This window comes from Lipotes vexillifer, unplaced genomic scaffold, assembly GCF_000442215.2.
Source record: "Lipotes vexillifer unplaced genomic scaffold, Lipotes_vexillifer_v1.1 scaffold283, whole genome shotgun sequence".
In the NCBI taxonomy this organism is placed as follows: Eukaryota; Metazoa; Chordata; class Mammalia; order Artiodactyla; family Lipotidae; genus Lipotes; species Lipotes vexillifer.
In genome coordinates, this window is record NW_006789004.1 from 1,987,617 (window position 1) to 2,011,264 (window position 23,648).

At 37.8% G+C, this 23,648-nt stretch overlaps 1 protein-coding gene across 1 annotated transcript in view; it reads left to right on the top strand.

Annotated features, from left to right (window-relative positions):
- Positions 1-23,648, top strand: part of UNC13C (unc-13 homolog C) — a gene marked incomplete at its 3' end in the record, with an annotated part of 264,465 nt that overhangs the window by 209,642 nt on the left and 31,175 nt on the right. The window contains exons 7-9 of the mRNA XM_007461915.1: positions 5,619-5,838; positions 17,489-17,716; positions 18,677-18,818. Coding sequence (XP_007461977.1) covers positions 5,619-5,838; positions 17,489-17,716; positions 18,677-18,818 — 590 coding nt within the window. The remainder of the gene's footprint in view (positions 1-5,618; positions 5,839-17,488; positions 17,717-18,676; positions 18,819-23,648) is intronic.

The following is a 23,648-nucleotide window of genomic DNA, read 5'->3' on the forward strand; positions in this document are numbered from 1 at the left end:
CCCTTTAATCCAACCCTTAAAGGTCAGTTACAGGCTTCCATTTCCCATCGTCCATGGCTAACTTGACTGTTTCCGCCTGTTTTCTTCTGCTTTGTTTTTATTCAGTGCCCGGGCATCCTATCTTTTGCCTTATTTCACAAAAACTCCACGCTCTGTGTCCTTACAATCTTGTTTGATCCGGTCTTATTTTGCTGCTAAAAATACACTCTTTCCCCCAGTATGCAGTATTCCCCCGAGACATGAGTCCCTTCTTATCAGATGTATTTTTCATGCTTTCCTTAGCCGTTCATTTCCTCAGTTTCTAAAGTAACCATCATTCCATCTTAGGCTTTGTTGGAATAAGAAATGTTTTCATAAGCCATTTATTTTATTTTATTTACTTTTTAAACATCTTTATTGGGGTATAATTGTTGTACAATAGTGTGTTAGTTTCTGCTTTATAACAAACTGAATCAACTATACATATACATATACCTGCATATCTCCTCCCTCTTGCGTCTCCCTCCCACCCTCCCTTTCCCACCCCTCTAGGTGGTCACAAAGCACCGAGCTGATCTCCCTGTGCTATGTGGCTGCTTCCCACTAGCTATCTGTTTTACATTTGGTAGTGTATATATGTCCATGCCACTCTCTCACTTTGTCCCAGCTTACCCTTCCCCCTCCCCATGTCCTCATGTCCATTTTCTACATCTGCGTCTTTATTCCTGTCCTGCCCCTAGGTTTTTCAGAACCTTTTTTTTTTTTTTAGATTCCATACATATGTATTAGCATACAGTATTTGTTTTTCTCTTTCTGACTTACTTCACTCTGCATGACAGACTCGAGGTCCATCTACCTCACTACAAATGACTCAATTTCGTTTCCTTTTATGGCTTAGTAATATTCCATTGTATATATGTGCCACATCTTCTTTATGCATTCATCTGTCGATGGACACTTAGGTTGCTTCCATGTCCTAGCTGATGTAAATAGATCTGCAATGAACATTGTGGTACATGAATCTTTTTGAATTATGGTTTTCTCAGGGTATATGCCCCGTACTGGGATTGCTGGGTCATATGGTAGTTCTATTTTTAGTTTTTTAAGGAACCTCCATACTGTTCCCCATAGTGGCTGTATCAATTTACATTCCCACCAACAGTGCAAAAAGTTTCCCTTTTCTCCACAGCCTCTCCAGCATTTATTGTTTGTAGATTTTTTGATGATGGCCATTCTGACTGGTGTGAGGTGATACCTCATTGTGGTTTTGATATGCATTTCTCTAATGATTATTGATGCTGAACATCCTTTCATGTGTTTGTTGGCAATCTGTATATCTTCTTTGGAGAAATGTCTATTTAGGTCTTCTGTCTATTTAGGTCCATTTTTGGATTGGGTTGTTTGTTTTTTTGATATTGAGCTGCATGAGCTGCTTGTATATTTTGGAGATTAATCCTTTGTCAGTTGCTTCATTTGCAAATATTTTCTTCCATGCTTAGGGTGTCTTTTCATCTTGTTTATGGTTTCCTTTGCTGTGGAAAAGCTTTTAAGTTTCATTAGGTCCCGTTTGTTTATTTTTGTTTTTATTTCCGATACTCTAAGAGGTGGGTCAAAAGGGATCTTGCTGTGATTTATGTCATAGAGTATTCTGCCTCTGTTTTCCTCTAAGAGTTTGAAAGTATCTGGTCTTTTATTTAGGTCTTTAATCCATTTTGAGTTGATTTTTGTGTATGGTGTTAGGGAGTGTTCTAATTTCGTTCTTTTACATGTAGCTGTCCAGTTTTCCCAGCACCACTTATTGAAAAGGCTGTCTTTTCTACATTGTATATTCTTGCCTCCTTTACCAAAAATAAGGTGACCATATGTGTGTGGGTTTATCTCTGGGCTTTCTATCCTGTTCCATTGATTTATATTTCTGTTTTTGTGCCAGTACCATATTGTCTTGATTACTGTAGCTTTGTAGTATAGTCTGAAGTCTGGGAACCTGATTCCTCCAGCTCCGTTTTTCTTTGTCAAGATTGCTTTGGCTGTTTGGGGCTTTTGTGTTTCCATACAAATTGTGAAATTTTTGTTCTAGTTCTGTGAAAAATGCCATTGGTAGTTTGATAAGGATTGCATTGACTCTGTAGATTGCTTTGGGTAGTATAGTCATTTTCACAATGTTGTTTCTTCCATTCCAAGAACACGGTATATCTCTTCATCTGTTTGTATCATCTTTAATTTCTTTCATCAATGTCTTATAGTTTTCTGCATACAGGTCTTTTGTCTCCTTAGGTAGCTTTATTCCTAGGTATTTTATTCTTTTTGTTGCAGTGGTAAATGGGAGTGTTTCCTTGATTTCTCTTTAGCCATTTATTTTAGAGTACTTTTCAGCTTTGGTAAACACGTGCCTATATCCCCAAAACTCAAGAATGAAAAAACTCATTATCATTTTTTTGAGACTTGGGATATGTACCCTGTAGTGAATTACCTAGTGTTTTTCTCCAGCTTCTACAGCTTTCACATGTTATGGTTTATTCTAATGCCCCATTCAATTGTTTTTCAATGTGCTGTCTAGTAAATTTTCCATGTCTTTTCTTTTTGAAATTAGCTTCACTTCCTCTTTTCATGAAATGGACCATCCCTCTTTAACCAAACCAAACCAAACATTTCAATGAAACCTTCTCAGGTGTCTTTCACTTGCTTTCCTTCAGCCTATTTATTGTTTTTGTTTTTGTTTTTATTTTGCGGTACGCGGGCCTCTCACTGTTGTGGCCTCTCCTGTTGCGGAGCACAGGCTCCGGACGCGCAGGCTCAGCGGCCATGGCTCACAGGCCCAGCCGCTCTGCAGCATGTGGGATCTTCCCGGACCGGGGCACGAACCCATGTCCCCTGCATCGGCAGGCGGACTCTCAACCACTGCGCCATCAGGGAAGCCCTCCTTCAGCCTATTTAATTTTTTAGGAAGTGGTCCTTATATTTATTACTCCTACTCTAGCCTAAGGATTTAGAGCACTGACTATATGTCACTTGAATTCAATAAAATGAAAATGGACATAGGGAATTAAAGTGTGTTCATCATCAAATTTAAATTATACAGATAAATTCATGTTTAAAATCAACCCCTTGCCCAGCTCTGCTTTCTAAATTAATATTTATTTCTCACTTGCGTTCAGTAGCAGACTGTTCTATTCCCACCCAGTGTTCCAGTGAGTTAGAATTGTTGTTTTCCCCTACTAAGACAACAAATTATGCAACCGCAAATATACCTAAATTCCATTCTTATTTTTTTGGCTCAACCAAAAATTTTATATTACACAAACACACACACACACACCACCACATGTACACATTACACGGTCCTCCAGCCCCTCAGCTCAGCTAGAACGTGAAACTGTCTATGGAGAGCTGATTGTAAATCTGTTATGCCAAGAATCATTCAAGTCACTTTGATGATACTGAATATCACTCTGCTAGGCAGTAAATGGGGAGCAAAGATGCATAATACATACTTCTAATTCTGAAAGAACTCTTAACAGTTCTTTTCAAGACAAGGCATCTTCATTAGGGAATGGAGCCAAGTGATTTATTGGCTCAGACTATCTTTATTGAAAAGTGATGGATCCACTCGTTTTGTCTATACAAACCCTAACACAGGGCTCTTCTACTTGAGAACTTCCCATATTTTGAACATACCGTTGCTCTGTAGACTCACTTGAAATATAAAGAGCTTTGACCAGCCCTTCATGGAGTAGCAAGGCTGGATCTTGCTGTTCAAAAGCTAGAAAAATTTTTTAGTAATGCTTAACTCCCTGGTAGGGAACCTCCTTCCACCATTAACAAACATATTCTGGGAAAATACATAATGAGGGGAATATATTAATGAAGGGAAATATGCTGTTACCGTACTATGGATTTGAAAAATAATGACAAGTTAGCCATTTCAACACTGTGGGAAGACATTCTGAAATGAGATTTAAGGATGATTAATGCAAAATACAAGTGCTTCCTTTTTAGTATTGCTTATCAGCTAGACTCCTACAGGATTTATGTAAATAACCATTCATTATGCATCAGGTAGTTGTGGGAAGTTATTTGTAATTGTAACTTCAGAGAGTGCTAGTCTTTCTACCAGGACATCAGCTGTATAGTGGGATATGACAATCAAATGGACAGACACATCCAAACAAGTCTCCACTATCAACACTAATACTTAGTTTTTTTTGTTTTTGTTTTTGTTTTTTTTTTGCGATACGCGGGCCTCTCACTGTTGTGGCCTCTCCCGTCGCGGAGCACAGGCTCCGGACGCGCAGGCTCAGCGGCCATGGCTCATGGGCCCAGCCACTCCGCAGCATGTGGGATCTTCCCGGACCGGGGCACGAACCCGTGTCCCCTGCATCGCAGGCGGACTCTCAACCACTGCACCACCAGGGAAAGCCCATACTTAGTATTTTCTTAGTGTTTGAAGTCTATGGACTATATTTGTTACCATCTCACAGTTTGATCTTCAACATAATACGGTAGATAGGTAGTACAGGAAAGTGAGGATTAGAGAGTTTAAGTCTCTTCCTAGATCACAAGACTCTTAAGTAACAGACATTCATTAATTTCACACACAAAAAATGTGTTGTACCTTTACTAGGCCCAGGAACAATGATAGACATGGTTTAGGCACTAGAGAAATAGGGAAGAGAGCTCCTGCCTTCTGAAGCCCATTTCATATGTCACACGATGGGGCCTGTGCTCGTGAACTCAGGCCTCCTGGCTCAGGCCTCCTGGCTCCTCATTCAGTGCTCACTCTACCAACAGCTTCCATGGGCTATTAAAAATTATCTCCCTTTAAAATATAAAGCACCATGGGAGAGTGCCATGCTACTAGGGCTTTATCTGCTACTAGGGCTTTCTTATCAATTCGTTGATGAGCTCCTTCCTAAGGAATAGGTGATGAAAGCAGTTCCCTGTGGAAAGATCTATAGAAATGTACTTTGGGACTGGGGAGGGGTGTAGTGTTAGTGAGGGTATAGAATCAGGGAGATGAGGCCTGGGTAGAATATAAAAGAGGGGTGGGAGTGTTTCTAGAGGGTTAAAATCAGCATTGAGAATATTTTCCATTACTTCATAATTTTACCAAGAACCAGAAGAACCAATTTACACCAAGGATAGTAATATAAATTCCTTTTTTTTTTTTTTTTTTTTTTTTTTTTTTTTTTTTTTTTTTTTTTTTTTTTTTTTTTGAATTGATGTTTCCTGAACACCTATCTCAAGCCAAAGACTAGGTTAGGCTCTGAGGATTGATCCAGCAGTGAGCAGTATGCTCATCATCCTTGCTCTCATGGAGTTCACAGGATAGAGGGACATAGTCATTATCAAGTAACAAGAGCTTTGTGCTTCCATGAAAGAAGCTTACACAGCAGGGAGCCCAGTCCAATATGAAGATTAGGGAGTTCTTTGTGTTCAAAGAACTGAATTGGGCCCTAGAACACTGAACAAAGAATAAGTGTGCAGAGTTATTTTGATGACTGCCCTCACTTAAATCAATAATCAAGGGGTCCCCTCAAAATAGCGTTTTCAGGCAAAAGTGATAAAATGGTTTGTTTTGTGATGAAATTCTCCAGATCCACTGATGTGGCTCGTGTTGGTTACTTGTCTCATCTTCACAGAAAATACATGTCTTCAGGAAGACTTTGCAGGCGCTGATCTACCCCATGTCCTCCACCACCCCACACAACTTTGAGGTCTGGACGGCTACGACACCTACCTACTGTTACGAGTGTGAAGGGCTCCTGTGGGGCATTGCCCGGCAAGGCATGAAGTGTTCAGAGTGTGGAGTGAAGTGCCACGAAAAGTGTCAGGACCTCCTGAACGCGGACTGTTTGCAGAGTGAGTATTCGGTTAGGTGAAGAGGCAGGTGTGCAGAGCTGGTCTTACCCTGTGTATTTTCAGCTCTTGCTAATTCTCAGCAAATCCTACTCACCCCCCGCCTATTCATTCACACAAAGATATACATACTGCCTGCCAAGTCATGTAACTGATTGTGTCTTCCTACACTGTTGACCTTGGCACTTTCAGATTCCTCAGAATAACTACCTGGAGTTCAGTGGCACTCAGACCAAGTAGAAAACTTTACAGTGACTTCCATTCTTTGTTCTCACTTTCATCTCATAATAGCCCCACGTGGTCAGTGGGAACATGTAAAGTCACATTCCTCAAACAGGGGTTAAGACACACCCCTGCAGTGACAGCAACTGGAATTCTTTTCCAAGCCTACTTGACACCTGCCTTCTGCAGGCAAAAGCCATGCTCTTTTGCTGTCCCTGTGCAGCCCTTAGAATTGGGAAGTCTTGTATTTGATGTCAAAGACAAATCTAACTTACCAGATAGGTGACCCCGGGCAAGTTTTTCTAGCTTTTCAGGGCTTCATTTTCTTCCACCAAATAAATAGGAATAATAAAATGTACCTCAGTGGGTTATTTCGAAAACTAAATGAAATAGTTGCTGCTAAGAGTCTGGCACATAGTAAATGCTCAATGAATATTAATCGCCTCTCCATTCTTTTACATTTCTGAATAGGTACATGTCACTTTGACTTTCATGACAGGTTATCTTAAATTTTCCATTTCCAAAAAAAAATCCTTTATACTGGTACTTTAGATTAGGTCCTGAAATACCAAAACATCATACTCTAAAATACATATTATTGGCTTTTCACTGCTGGATTTGTCTGCTGACTTTATATAACTAAAAAAGCACTGCTGAACAAATCTATTTAAACATGGATTTTCATTTTCAAATGATTTTTTTTTACATCTAAATATTGTCCCCTTTGTTCATTCTTTATAGGAATGCAGTCATTGTAAGGTACATAGGTTGCCTGAAATTGAGGGAGGACAGAGAAAAATGTCAAAATAAAGATTAAATCAGAAATGCTGGCACAGCTGGCTCTTGCAGTAACAGTCACACATATTGTATGCTTTCCTCTACCTGATCAGTATTCTCCCTACACAGTCAGGTCAGCCTAAGACTGTTAATGATAATGAATGTGTTTTTTGAAACAAAATAGGGCCCCTTCTTTGAAAAATAAAAGGCATATTTAGGAATGAGTGCTTAGAAGAAGGCGGATTGACTCAATATTACTCAGCCAATTTACTTGCAAAATCTCATAATACAATTAAAATTCAGTCTACCTGTTTAAAAACTGAATTGTGAACAGGCATCTTAAGAAACAATCACATTAGGGCAGTGACATTTTGAGAAAACAGATAGGAAAAATATTGCCATCTAGGAACAAGTGGCTTGAGTCCCTTAAAGAAAAAAAAATGATGCAGATAATACCTAAGAAATGAGTTCATTCTTCTTTAAGTCTTTCAGAGAAGAGAGATGCCACCCATTCATTAAACTTTAGAAACACTTTCATAGTCTATTTCCATTTCTTGGTATTATTTGGTATTGGTTAAATACACCAGGCGAGCTTTGCACTGAAGTTATTCATTAAAATGCCCATGTAAATTGGAAGAATCAAAAACAGTGCAGAAAAAATGAGGGTAGACACGTATGCCCCAGGAAAAGGATATTTTCCTTGATCACCCCTCCTTATTTTTCCCTAAAATCCGTGTTCTCACCTTGAATGGAAAGAGGTGTTGCTAATACATGAATTCAACTTCACTGCTTGCCACAATAACTATCAATAAAATTTAAAGTTGTCCCTACAAAATCAGTGCCATTTCCTTAAGAAATTTCTCTTTTCATTGCTTTAAGCAAGAAATTTGCAATGTGACACATTGTGTGAAATACTTCCATGGGTGCCAAAATTGAAAGAAAAGGAGAGAATAAAAAATTAAGAGAAATCAGAGTTGGAAAATACAGCTAATACTGCAACTTGTAAGCACAAGGAAGTTCTTTGATTTCCTTCTCCAAATGGTCATTCAATTTCTGTTTGAGCATCTACAGAGAAAATTTAACACCTTGGCAGGCAGCTTAATTTATATTAGAAAATTCTAGCTTATAAAATAAAATTTGAGCCAACTTTTGCCTTATAGGAAATTCTTTTCGTTAAGCCAAATCTTACCTTTGGAGAAAATATTTAATAAATTGACTTCTATCATATATGATAGTTTTTCAAATACTTGAAGATAATAGTCTTCTTTAGGTTTCTAGAACCCTCATTATTTTGCTAATTCTTCTCTGAAGAAATTGCAGTCTGTCAACGTGCGTACACACATACACTCAGAATAAAACAAAAGGAAAAATAAGTCTACATTTGGGTCTGACTAATGACCTGTACAAAATAAAGGGTATTTAAAGTTACTTCAAATTAATTTGAGTTTGATATTTCAGTCCCATCAAGTCTTGGGTCTGTGACTTTACACACTTGCAGTCAAGGGAAATCAGACCAGGTGATAATATCCCACTCACTGTTCTAGTACCTCCATGCAGGTGCAGAGATGCATGGAAATAGGTTCTGCAAACAGCCTCATCTCAGCTCCTGTCTAGTTGATTCTACCTGGTGGTTTCTACACTTCACTGCCTTCCTGGCCTGAGGCTAACAGCCATGTGAAGTGGAAGGTAGGAGCAAGGGGTAGCAAAGGAAAACATAGCAATGCTTGAGAGAAGAGCACTGATCTGTCATACCCCTCCCTGTTCCAGGCCAGTAGCGGTGGGTAGAGTTCACCTATTTTTCTTGAATTAACTCATTTCTGTCCTGTTATTTGAAAATACATTTACTCTTTTTTGGAAATGGCATTTGGTGATGGAAAATTGAAATGCAGCTAACGGAGGAGCAGTTTCTGACCCTGAATGATATTCGTGTAACCCATAAGGACCTTGCCAAAACAGTTATGGTGGCAGTTTTAAACTAGGAAAAAGTGAAAAAAAGTGTATGTTGGCTGGGTTGAGGTTGTATGCAGAGTGAGATTTATGTAAAAAGAGAGATCATATATAAAATATTTTCCTTGATTATCTTTTTACAGTAGAAACGAGATAACTTCAAAATCAGGAAAATATGCAAATAACCACGGAGCCTAACCCAACTGGCTAGCACTTTCTTACACACCTCCAAAGAAGAAATCCCAGAGTCCCACTGAAAAAATATTCTGCCTAGTTTTAATTCCTAACTGGAAATTTCAAGTATCTGCATAAAGAGAGAAAGTATTTCATCAAGAGTTCAGGAAAGCAGCATCTTGTGAGATGTGCTATTTTGTTCTGTGTTTCCCACTGACATTATGTTAAGCTTACATGCACTAATTATTAGCCATTGTGAATTAGTAACATTCACAAAATCTGACTAGTGCACTCCTGTCTGCAAAGTAGATACTGATTTTTTTTCATATTTGTGCTACCACATTTGCAACCACACTATCTTTTAAGACGGTCAGTTATTTGTATATGTTGAACAGCTATGGGTGGGAGCGTTATTCTGGGCTTTCAGATCTCGAAAGAAAGTAATCAGTGTTGTCCCTGGACTCAGACATGTTTTCTAAAACTTAACTCAGGTGAATAGATGTAAACACATATGTTGGAAACTTTTGACATTCTACTCTGTCAACAGCAATTATACAAAGTATGTTTATGTTATGAATATACTTAGGAAGCTTAGAAATAGGATTTTGTGTATCTGCTGCTATAGGATGGAGACCAGTCTTTGTTTCCCCATAATTTAGCACACATTTAAGCACAGCTAGCTGCATAATAAATGTTAGGGAAGCAACAAATGAGGGCATGAGAACACAATTAGAAATAGCATGAAATGGTTTAAAGATCATCCTTGCATAGAACCGTAGATCATTAAGGGAGCCTTTGAGATCAGTAGATTGGAGAACCTGATCTACTGATTTTACTTCAGACAGTCCAGTATCCTGTCAAAAAGAATCAAATGGTAACATAGGTAGGGTTACAACTAAGGTCTCTGAACTCCCAGCCTAGTGATCTCTCCTAATTTATAAAGAAATCTGCAAAGTGGACCCTAGGGGGAAAATGGAAAGTTGTTAAATTTTACCTCCAGTGCTTTCCCCCCTCCCTGTCCTTTAGACATTCTGTGCTGCCCAGACCTTGGCTTCCCAGAGCTCCCGATCATGACTCCTCAAGGCCTCCCTCTATGACCAACCCACCAAGCTTGGGGTATACCCTCAGTCCACCGTCTCCAATCACAACTCACTCACTACACTGACTTTTCAACACTAAAGAGGAAATGATTTGACAAGTTAATTTGGATAAAAGTGGAATCAGTAGTTAAGTTAGCTTAGTACAATGGTCAGTTCCTTAACCCAAAGGGATAACCTTATAATGGAGCATTTTCAGGTTTGGGGATAGGGGACACAGGGCACAAAAAGGGTGAGTATGCCTTACATAATGTCACAGACATATTCTATGTAACCTAAGCGAAGGCTACCTATCTATCTATATACATTTTTTTCATACTCCTGAACTACTTGAGGAAGATCTGGCTTCTAATCCTGTCACTAGTACAGTTTTTTAAAACCTCTCTAAGCACCATTTTCCATATATGTGAAATTAATAATACCTGTCAGTGCCCTCCAGCTAAAGACCACCAGGAGCACACCTATGGTTTTAAAAGTTCAGTTTATTCCCCATCACTTCATGGAGAATGCACACCAGGGTGAACCACAGGGCATCCCAGTAAGAGGGCATTAAAAAATCAGAGGATTTCTCTTGATCAGGTTTGCCTTGAAGTGAGGACAATTCTGTGATTGTGTACATTAAAAAAAAAAAAATCTAGGAGGAAAGCAGAGTGAGGCTAATAGCTGTACTTAGTAAAGAAGCAGTAGTCACTCATATTAGGAGAGGGATGTTTGGTATTTTGTGGTTACACGGCGACCTGGTTTTCGTCTGTGCTTAGAAAAAATTATAGAGTGACCTTGTTTGTCTTGCTTTAAGAGGGACCATGTGTGAGGATGGTGTCCTATGAGAGTCCTTATACCCAGCTCGAAAGCATTACTGCCTAGTGGTGAGCGCCAGGCCAGCTACCAGCCACAGTGTGAACCAGATGTGTCAGCCGAGTTCACAGGTGTCAGAGGCTATTTTAAAAAAACAGGAAAAGATGGGCTTCCCTGGTGGTGCAGTGGTTGAGAGTACACCTGCTGATGCAGGGGACACGGGCTCGTGCCCCGGTCCGGGAGGATCCCACATGCCGCAGAGCGGCTGGGCCTGTGAGCCATGGCCGCTGAGCCTGCGTGTCTGGAGCCTGTGCTCCGCAACGGGAGAGGCCACAGCAGTGAGAGGCCCGCGTACCGCAAAAAAAACAAACAAACAAACAAACAAAAAAAAACAGAAATGAAAGAAATCCTAAGTTTAATTTTTTCTTTGTTATCGTTTTTTTCTTTCTTTCTTTTTTTCTTTTTTGAAAAGGACATGAAGAAATCTATGTAACTAACACTGGTGAGACCAAAAGGATCTTTCCTCTTCCAGTCTCTCCCTTGCTTCCTTCTTTTTTCTTTACATAGTAAAAATGTTTTTGAAGTTACCCCCCACCACACACGTTTTTTATAATTAATTTGTTCCCTTAGAGCTTATAGATAGTTCTGGACTCTGAAATGACTGGGAAATCTTGGGGAAGTGAGTATCTAGATAACACTCATGAGGCAGAGTTTTGACAAAGAATTGTGGGAGTGTATTCCTGATTTTGTAGGGCGGTTTTGGCAGGCACGTTTCTAAACTTGTTCTAAAAGTTTGCATTTACTAAAAATGGGATGATCGAATCTGGTGGGGTTGATATAGTGGAAGCAGAGGAGAGGAAAGCTTGTTTTTCTTTGTTTGGGGCTGTAGGCTTACTGACAGTGAAGTCACTTTATAGAAGGTGGCAGTTCCTCCAAAGGAGGCTCCCTGCCCACATTCCCCACCTACAGGGGTGGGAGAGGACACTCTGCTAGATCTGTGCTCCTCCAGTTACCCGCCTGTTAATCATCAGTCCTTTGTTGTTTGTGAGAAATCGTGTGGAGTGTGCTGCTTTGATCTTACAAGAAAAAGGAGGCGGCTGTCTTGAAGATGGGGTGGGGGGGGCGGGGGGAGTCCAGGGCTGTTCCTTGAAAGATTGAAGGTATGTTAAAAGAGGAGGGTTAAGATCATCTTGGTTGTAAAGCAACTAAAGGGAAAGGGTAGCAAGCGCCAACTACATGCCCACCTACATGATTTCATGGGAAAGAACAGCAGAAGTGTCAAAAGCAGGTCCACCTACATGGTTTTACTGGTTAAAAAAAAAAAAAAAGAAAAGCAATAAAGTTTCTCATACTAGACACTCTTAGGGAGACACGTGCCTCAATATCAGACCCTGAGTGCGCTTTCCAGGTTTATTAACCACCTGCTACCTCTGGGTTCGCCAGCCTCAAACACAGATAAGGGTTAATGGATGTTAATAATAAATTATTATTATCATTGTTGTTATTATTATTATTATCTTCTGCAGTCTCTTTGAACTCTGTTGTCTTTTATCTTCAAGCACTTCATTGACTCCCATCTAGTAAATAGCTATAAAGCATTTAGCCTGTGGCAGACACTGAGCATGGCACTGTCCAGAGAAAAGTTTTCAAGGAATTGCTTCACAGGGCAAGTAATTATGAAGCTCAGAACCCTAAAATTCCTCGTTAATGTGAAATTCTTTAACAAATGCTTATAACTTCACCTCTTAGACATTCTGAAATCCCTACACTTACTCAATTATTTTTATTGAAACTATATGCATTATCTCATTTAATCCTTACAATGACCCTGTAAAGGAAGACACTGCTATTATTTCCTTGTGTTTCTCAGACGAAGAAACTAAGGCTTACAGAGAGGAATTAACTTGCACAAGTTCAGATGGTTAGTAAGTGGCAAATCAGGATTCACACACAAGGCTGTGTTGTTCTATATCCAGAGCACCATGAGCACTATGCTCTCCTGCCTTATTTAAAAGTGATTGTCTTGGGCTTCCCTGGTGGCGCAGTGGTTGAGAGTCCGCCTGCCGCCTGCTGATGCAGGGGACGCGGGTTCGTGCCCCGGTCCGGGAAGATCCCACATGCCGTGGAGCGGCTGGGCCCGCGATTGTCTTGATTGAATTTTTTGCATTTATAATTGGATTTATGCCCTTGCTTTATGTTATTAAATTCATGAAGTATATGTGCCAACCAAATTCTGCTTTATAATGGTGGGCACCCATTTGTTTTCTGAAAATCCCAAATCTGAAGCCAAGGACCAGGTGTATTTTGTCTCTTCATAAAATATATTCCACAGCATGTTTATCATTTTAGATAGAATTCATTCTTGTTTCTTCCAGGATTTTGGCCTTGTGGTCACAGTGTGCAAGAAGTTTATAGCACATTAAATTAAACCCAGAGCCAATTAAATACTCAAATATATTGGGTTTTTTTAGATTCCCCCAATAAACATTTTATCTTCTCTATTTATTGAGTGTATCCTATTTTCCAAGCAATGTGTTAGATACTTGGAATACACCTTTACTTGTGGTTGGCCTTGAAGAGTAGTGTGTGTGTGTATATATATAGTTGTGTCAGTGTTGGTTGATAAATATTGAAGAATTCTGTGAGGCAGTTCCTTGAAATCAGCCATGCTAGGAGTATTTACACCACAGAAATCTGCTAATGCTAGAAATCAAGTTTGGCTTTTGTTGTTCAGCTTTTTTCCATGGGGGAGGGGAGAAAAAGGGACCACTGAATTTAGAAAGCCTGCATTTCTGTTAAGGAAGAGATTAGATCATATGCTGAGAATGGAGAGTAATGGCGGCAGTAGGTGACTTGAAAAGAGTAGAAATGTTTTAGAACAGCTGTTCAGAAAAATAGGAAAGAGAAGAGACTGAGACCACGGTGGAATCATACGTTTGTTACATACATATAGATAATTATTTGGAAGGAAAACTGAAATTGTAAGTTGCCATGTAAAAGTGGTGAAACTGTGACATTTATATGCAATTTAGATGCTTTGGGTAATGAATAAAAATTAAAGAAAATGAAGGTTTCTGCTTAATTGGCTGTTCCATTAAATTAGGTGGAAGGGAGCCATGTGGGATAAGTCTGCCTCTGTCTAAGGTTGAAATCTCTTGCAGTTTTGTTGTGCATAATTGTATTAATCTGTCAATTAAGTGTTTTTATTTTATTTTTTTATTTTTGGTTGCTTCGCGTCTTGGTCAACGTGCACAGGCTTCCTCTAGTTGTGGTGCGAGGGCTTCTCATTACAGTGGCTTCTCAGGTTGCAGAGCACGGGCTCTAGGCACGCGGGCTTCAGTAGTTTTGGCTCACGGGCTCTAAGCATGCGGGCTTCAGTAGTTGTGGCGCACGGGCTTAGTTGCTCTGCAGCATGTGGGATCATCCCGACCAGGGCTCGAACCCGTGACCCCTGTATTGCAGGCAGATTCTTAACCACTGTGCTACCAGGGAGGTCCCTAAGTGTTTTCAAAAGTAACAAAGATGCATTCCATTTGGATAATGTATTACTCTTTTCTTTTTTTTTTTTATGATCCAGAGCCTGATTTTTTTTTTTTAACATCTTTAGTGGAGTATAATTGCTTTACAATGGTGTGTTAGTTTCTGCTGTATAACAAAGTGAATCAGCTATATGTACACATATATCCCCATATCCCCTCCCTCTTGAGCCTCCCTATCCCATCCCTCTAGGGGGTCACAAAGCACCTAGCTGATCTCCCTGTGCTATGCAGCTGCTTCCCACTAGCTATTTTACGTTTGGTAGTGTATATATGTCAATGCTACTCGCTCACTTCCTCCCAGCTTACCCTCTCCTACCCCCGTGTCCTCAATTCCATTCTCTTTGTCTGCATTCTAGCAGCTTCATTGAAATACAGTAATATGTCACCAGAGATCAACAATAAAGGAGATCAAAGGAGATATTACACAGTGAAAGCACTTGGTAAAGTATGTATTACTCTACCAAGTGATTTCACTGTGTAATATCTCTTGATCTCCTTTATTGTTGATCTCTGGTTGACGTACTACCATTAGAAAAATAAGATGAGATATATAGGTTCAATAAATAACAGGGCAATGAAAAGTCATTGTAGATGAGTTACAAAAATTATAAATTTGTCTTGTATCCCTGAACTAAATAGATCTACTTTGAATCATTTTCTTCAGATCAAAAATATAAAAGTAGAACTTAAAAAAAGCTATATATCTTTTCTAGAAATAACAGTTAAAAGGCTCAAACATAAGTCTCTATTAACTTGCTCTCCTAGATTGGCGATTTCACAATTTATGGGTCTGTATGTTGTCTGTACATATTGAGTAGATACTCTACTCCAACATCAAAAGCATTGGTGAATGATTTCAAAGCTAATTGTCAAGCTTTCGTAGTTAATTCCTTAAAAGAATTCAAGCGGCGGCAGTTGTTAAGTACAGAGATTTGGTTTCTTAGGAAGAAAAATCTCTTGACATTCCAGCCTTGAATTGGGTAGTTATTACTAGAATGAACGTTGATTATGTGGATGGCAGTCAGCTGGCTCTTCCTGAATTTAGAAAAATAATCCAAAATACATTTAACTCTTGGGAACTTTAACACACTTTTCTAGAGCTTTGAGGGCATAATAGCCACAACAGTAATAGTTGTTTAGAAATCCGGGGGAAGTCAACATTTTTATGACACTTTGAGCATTCTTAGAATGACCTTTACAAACCAAACTTTTGAGGCACTTTGAATCTTGTAGGTGACTTTTTCAAGGCACTGCTGTTCTTTCTTTTTAATGAATATTCCAATATTTGAAGTAAAATATGCCTTTTGGGGAGTTGTAACTATATAGTGTAGCCTAAGCTAATTTTACCATGTAAGAATTAATGTTCTGTGGAGCTAAACCATTACTGACAAATTACAAAAATGCTTAATTGCTTAAAGGTGCACAATTCACAAATGTGTAGCTGTTTGAGGGCATGCTTTAACAGATGACTAGGACACTTAGAATGTCCTTTCAAATTATATCTTAAATGGAATACATTAATTTTTAGTAGTGTTTTTAAATGTATAAATTCTCAAAGGTTAAAAAAAAAAGGTAAAGACAGGGAAACTGCTCTTTCTGCCAATAGATTTTTCATCTCTTTTAGTGTACTCCAATTATACCTTGATTACTATGTATGTATTTTTTCTACTTTAGAAAATAAATGTTTTATTTTCAAATAAATGAAGATGTTCACTAAAATACTGCCGTTAAATTTCAGATGAATTTATTACGAGGAAAGTTCAGAGTTGACTTTTTGTATTTGTCTTAGCTTCTTTACTTAAATTGGGCATAACATTCACAGAAGTAGACTCAAAGAACATTACTGAGGCTATCCTTTGTGATAGGAATTGTACAGATAAATTATCACATTCAGTCTCTAAACTCTATTAGTATGCTTATTTCAGAAATACAATATTTCAAAAAATATAATACAAGTTGGGCAGTATTTAGTCATGGAGATAAAAATTGGAATGATTACCACCTATAGACACAATTTTCTTCTTCTTTTCATTATATATCAGTTGCTTCTGTACCAAAAAGTGTTTGGTTTCAGCAGCGACAGTTTCTGTAGACCCTGATACATGGGCTTTTGCTTTCCTACTTCAAACTCAGTAAGGAAACAATGAGAGCTGGAATCAGGGTCCACTATTTGCCTGTGGAATACTGAGCAACCCAGAGGACACATAAGACTATCCGGTGGGTAGTTGGAGAAGGTGAGGGACCCAAGAGTTGGCTTTTGGAAATCCTTCATTGCCAGGATTTGTGTTATAAACAAAAGTGCCCACAAAGTTGACACCGATCATGAAAAAACAATGTCTTAGAAAACAAAACACAGTTTTGAGTGGAAAGTGAAAATTCAGCCTGTTTAAAACTATGGCCATATCACAGAATGAGAGTTCAAGTCTGTGGTCCATGAGGTAGAGGTAGAGGTAGTCCAGCCCAGTGGTTTCCACATCCTTTTTAAATAGCAGAATTACTTTCATTCCAAGTAAAATTTTACCCTATATTTCAATATAACAAATAGTGGTGGTATTTATTTTGCAGGGAAAAATTTAAGCTTTTCATTATGATAAATTTCATCAATTAAAAATAATTAGGTACTTTAGATGAACACAAGTATTTGAAATATTGATTTTCAAGTGACATTTGCCGTATGCATCCATTCTGTTTCTCAATTTTGTTTTGGTTACTCAGTGAGTAAATATGTGTGGTATATAACAGATTTGATTGTGTGCGTTCCTTTTGGTTTTGAAACTTGTTTTTAAAAATTCAGACCAAATATTTGCACAACTGTGATTCAGTTCAGTAATACAGTTGAAAAAACTGGGATCGTGGAGGTCCATTTCCTTGCCAGTAACACAAGGGCTAGTCTCAGCATAGAGCTTGTTCCCCTGATATTTTTTGAAAAAGCCACCCTGACTCCTCACAATGAAAGCATTCATTCATTCTCATGTTCTTCCTTTTTTTTTTCTCTCCCTCTCTTGGTCCCTCAAAAAGTAACTTCATGTATATTTACATGAAGTTGATTTTTCTACTATTTCTACTATTTTTCTACTATTTTCTACTATTTTTCTACTATAGGAGCGGCAGAAAAGAGTTCTAAGCATGGTGCGGAAGACAAGACTCAGACCATTATTACAGCCATGAAAGAAAGAATGAAGATCAGGGAGACAAACAGGCCAGAGGTGTTTGAAATAATTCAGGAAATGTTTCAGATTTCTAAAGAAGATTTTGTGCAGTACACAAAGGCGGCCAAACAGAGTGTACTGGACGGGACATCTAAGTGGTCAGCAAAAATAACCATTACAGGTAAAAATAAGTCTTTTTAAAAATTTTCATTCCATATTGAGATTTTTATATGTCTTAGAAAACACTGCTATTAATAGTTATAGGTAAGATAAATAGAATTTTTCAATCTTGTCAATATTGAAGTCTAATTGGTACTTCAAATTTCTGAAATGTGTACTAGATAATTGAAATCATTTCAGTCTATGTCTTGTTCTAATCAGAAGCTCTTCAAGAGGAAGAAAGTTCTATTTTGTAATATACTCATCAATACCCTGCAGTTTACAAGAGACTAGCTTTGTTGCTGCCTGCCACTGATAAATGACAAGAGTAGCCAGTAATCTCTTCAGTCAGTTTTTCTTAATGAGAAAACAAATATTGTTTTATATACTCCTGGATCAGTATCCCCCATTCATTTGAATCTTGATTTGGCAATCTGAGTTTAGTGATGTCTAATAACTTGAACTTCTGAAGTTGCTTGTAAGTAACAGCAACTGCGTATGTTACATGTTGATATTTACCACGCCTTTTAACTTACTCATATTGTATTCAAAAGGTAAAATAAAGAAGCTTCTATTACTGAGTTGTTGATCAATACTGACAGTAAATTCATAAATAAATAAATACATCTTAAATCACAGACCTTTGAACTACATTGGGTAATTTGCTTATTGTAGGTGCATTCTCATTATTCTATACATGGTGCAGTGATATATATGAGTATATAGCTAATATGCATATGTATGTATACCACTACTGTTCATTACAGGCAAAAGCAAATATTCATTAAAGGAAGGTTTTAATGTTCCGTGATTCATGCTTTTCTTAAACATTTTGTTAAGTCCTGTTGCTCATGAAAATGAAAGCAATGGGGTTGCATTGCAAACCAAGGGGACAACGAAATAGAAAATGTTTCCTTCATTATCTTTTTTTTTGTTTCTGAGGAAATCTTTATATTAAAAGTTTGAATTTGGTTTATTTCAGTGGTTTCTGCACAAGGCTTGCAGGCAAAAGACAAAACAGGGTCAAGTGACCCATATGTTACAGTTCAAGTTGGAAAGAACAAAAGAAGAACTAAAACCATTTTTGGAAACTTGAATCCAGTATGGGATGAGAAGTTTTATTTGTAAGTAAATAATGAAACTATTACAAATATTAAAATATTTCAGGATAAATTTAAGACAGGCATTCAAAGTATGCAAGCAATAACTATCTCATATTTTAATTGTATCTATGCATAAATTATAAAAAAGTGAAACTAATATTATGAACTCAGTAACCTCATAATATTTATTATTTATTCTTCATCTTGGGAAGCAAGTGAATTAAAAAAAAAATTACAAACAAAAAAGTTGGCACAGCTAAGGTGAGTTTGCAGGAGAAAAAAAAAGATTATGACATAATCTGTAACTTGGGTTGACCCAATATAGTAAGGAATTTACAAGCTTGATTCAGCAATAGCTTGACATCTGAAGATTGATGACTAAAGACAATAGAAAGATTTTGGGCATCACCTGGCCCATTACAGCTACACCAGCCTGTACTGATGAAATTGTTGATGATAACTTTTAAAACCTCTCATTTTCTGTGAGGTCATTTATTTTAAACCTCTTACATCCTGTACCAAACAGCAAGAAATCATTTTTTGTCAAGGGTTCTGTTCTTTCTATTAGCCCTTCCTGGAGAGAGTTAAGATAACTTCCAATTACCATTTGGTAGAAATGAAAAGCCCTAACTGTGAGTTTAAAGGCAGACTGTTCTTTTTCTCTCCTTCTTTCTTTGTTAATAGTTTACACATGGATCTCATAAACATGCTAAATAAGCAAACTCAACACATACAGCTTGTTTGGGAATGTGGACAAGAGTATATATAAAATACAGAATTTCACATGTATATTGGCTGATGAAGGGAGTGTTAAGAAAAGGGTGTGGAAAATTAGTTGGGACCCAGTAACAGAGAGTACCATGGAAAAAGTTAAAGAGCTTTCTATGCTTTCTACTTCAGACTGCTGGGAAAAACCATTTTAATATCTCTTTGTTTGTTAAGAGAAGATAAGAAATCAACTGATAGTCATAAATTCTTATTCCTAAGGCAGTCAAGTAAGTGAATAAAGTAGGATAAGGGCAAAAAAGGGGAGGGACTGTGGGAAACTTGAGAGCAAGTGACTTGGGAAAGAGACAGCTTCCACTGCCACGCAGTCCTGCAGCTGCAATGCAGCTAGAGCTTCCAGTTTCTTAGGAGAAGCTGGAGATTAGAAAGTTTAAAAAGAACTTTATTGAAGTATAATTGGAAAAAAAAAAGTCTACATCTTCAGACTGTACAGTTTAAATTTTAGTGGGAGGGAGGGAGACAAAGAGAGAAGAGATATGGGAACATATATATATGTATAACTGACTCACTCTGTTATAAAACAGAAACTAACACACCATTGTAAAGCAATTATACCCCAATAAAGATGTTAAAAAATAATAAAATAAAATAAATTTTGACATATGTATACCCCATGAAACCATCACCACAGACAAGAAGATGAGCATATCTATCAACCCAAAAGGTTCTTTATGCCCCATTGAAGCCATCCCTCCTGACTGCCCCCCCATGGCAGGCAATCACTGGCGGGCTTTATGGTGCTATAAAACTGTTTTTTTTTTTTGCATTTCTACAATTTTATGTGAATAGATCTTACAGCATGCGTCCTTCTTTTGTGTGTTTTTTTTCACTCAGCATAGCTGTTTTGAGATCCATCCATGTTGTAGGGTTTAGCAACAATTTATTTCTTTTTATTGCCAGGTAGCATTTCATTGTATTAAAATATAACCGTTTGTTTATGTAGTCACCTTCAATGGCCATTTGGTATGTTTTTAGTTTTTAGCTATTAAAAAATAAAGTTGTTAGGAGCACTTATATGGACATATGTTTACATTTCTCTTGAATAAATACCTAAGACTAGAATAGCTGGAACATATATTAGGAGCATGTTTAATTTTTAAGACTCTTCCTAAGTTCTTTTACCATTCTATATACATTTTCACCACCTATGTATGGGAATTCCAGGTCATACAAATCCTTCCAGTGTCAGGCCAGTCTTTTGGATTTTAGCCATTCTAATACTTGTGTCTTGTTATCTTATACTGCTTTTATTTTGTATTTATCTGACAACTAATGATTTCAGGCATCTTAGAATATGTTTATATGCTATCCATGTATCTACATTAGTTAACTATCCAAGTATTTCGCCCATTTTTATTTTTGTGTGTTTTTATTTGTGTAAGTTTTATATTTTTATGTTTCACACGTTGGTCTATGATACATTTTGATGTGATTATTTTTAATGTGGTATAAGTTATAGACCCAAGTTCTTTATTTCGCATATGGAAATCCAATGGTTCCTGCACCATTTTTTGAAAACACTATCCTTTCTGTACTAAACTGCTTTTGCACCTTTTCTAAAATTCAGCTTTCTGTATATGTGTGGAGATTATTTCTGTTTCTGGATTTTTTATTCTGATCTTTTTCTCCATGTATATGCCACTACCACATGGTCTTGATTACTATAGTTATACTTTATAATAAATAAAGTCTTAAAATCAGGTAGTGCTAGCCCTCCAACTTTTTCTTTTTTTCAGTTATTTTATCTATTTTAGAACCTTTGAATTATTTTCATGTGAAGTTTTTAATTGGCTTATCATTTTTCACACAAAAGAAAGCCTGATAGGGTTTTGATTGCTTTATTGCCTTGGCTGAGATTTCCAGTATAATGCCAAGTAAAAGTGATAAGAGCAGACATCCTGGCCTTGTTCCTGATCTTAGATGGAAGACGTTCCTTTCTTGATTAACTGTGATATTAGCTTTGGGCTTATTGCAGATGCAACTTTTCCAGTTAAGACAGCCATCTTCTACTTCCAGTAGGCTAAGAATTTTGATCAGAAATCAATGTTGCATTTTGTCTAATGCTTTCACTGCATCTATTGAGAGAATCGTATAATTCCGAATGTCATTTTTAAAACTTTACTTGGCCAATATTGTTCCACTATCTTTGTGTTTGCCTCGCTTCCTTATTTTCAGTGATAAATCTGTTGTCTTCTTTGTTACCTTGTACATGTCTTTTCCCCCCCATAATTGCTTTTAAGGTTTTGTTTTCTTTACTCACCTGTACAATTTGATTGCAGTGCGCCATGGTGTAATTTTCTTTGTGTTTCTGGTGCTTAGGGTTTATTGAGCTACTTGGGCCTGTGAGTTTGCAGTTTTCTTTAAATTTGGGGAAATTTTGGCCATTGTTTCTTTAAATACTCTTTCTGTCCCTGTCTTCTGGAGATTTCACTTATACATATATTAAGCCTCTTGAAGTTGTCCCACAGGCCACGGATGCTCTTATGTTCTCACTCCCTCTCTCTCTGCCTCCCTTCCTTTCTCTGTATTTCACTTTAAATTATTTCTATTGCTAGGCATTCAAAGTTACTGACCTTTTCTTCTGTAATGTCTAATCTACTCTTAAACCAAGCCACTGTGTTTTTCATCTCAGACATTTATTTTCCATGTCAGGGAGTTCAAATTGAGTCTCTGTATCTTCCATATCTCAACTTAATTGTTTTTAAAATTAAGGTGTTATTGGGGGGGAGGTTCATAGGAAAATTGCGGGGAATGTGTAGTGATTTCCCATGTACCTGCTACCCCCACGCATGCATAGCCTCCCTCTGTTATCACCATCTCCCACCAGCATGTGGGTATATTGTTAAAATTGATAAACCTACACTGACACAAGATAATCACTCAAAATTCAGAGTAGGCATTACCATTCTCATAGTGTTTTACATTTTATACGTTTGGGCAAATGTATAATGACATGTATCCATCATTATGGTATCATACAAAGTACTTTTACTGCCTTAAAAATCCCCTGCGCTTCATCCATTCATTTCTCTTCCCTCGCCAAATCCTTGGCAACTACTGATCTTTTTACTGTCTCCAAAGTTTTGCCTTTTCTAAAACGTCATATAGTTGGAGTCATGTAGTACGTAGCATTTCCAGATTGACTTTTTTTTTTCATTTAGTAATATGCATTGAAGGTTCCTCTGTGTTTTTTTCATGGCTTGATAGCTCATTTCTTTTTCAGCACTGAATAATATTTAATTGCCTTGATGTACTAGAGTGTTTTTATTCATTCACCTACTGAAAAACATCTTGGTTACTTCCAAGTTTTAGCCATTATGGATAAAGCTGCTATAAATATTCATATGCAGGTTTTTATGTGGACATAAATTTTCAGCCCCTTAGGGTAAATGCCAAGGAGTATGATTGTTAGATTCTATGGTAAGGGTATGTTTAGTTTTGTAAGAAACTGCCAAACTGTCTTCCATAGTGGCTGGACCATTTTGTGTTCTCCCCAGCAGTGAATAACAGTTCCTCTTGTTCCACATCCTCTCTAGCATTTGACCTTGTCAGTATTTTGAATTTCGGCTGATCTGGTAGGTGCGTATGATACCTCGTTTTAATTTGATTTTCATTTGAGACGACCCATGTGGAACATCTATTGATTTGCTTATTTGCAGTCCTGTTGATTATCTTTGGTGAGGTGTCTGTTAAGTTTTTTGGCCCATTTCTTAATCAAGTTGTTTATTATTATTGAGTTTTAAGATTTCTTTGAATATTTTGCATAATAGTCTTTCATCACATGTGCCTTTTTTTTTTTTTGCGGTACACGGGCCTCTCACTGTTGTGGCCTCTCCCGTTGTGGAGCACAGGCTGCAGACGCGCAGGCTCAGCGGCCATGGCTCACGGGCCTAGCTGCTCCGCGGCATGTGGGATCTTCCCGGACTGGGGCACAAACCCGTGTCCCCTGCATCGGCAGGCGGACTCTCAACCACTGCGCCACCAGGGAAGCCCACATGTGCCTTTTGAAAATACTTTCTCCATGTCTGTGGCTTGTCTTCTCATTCCCCTGACATTGTCTTTCCC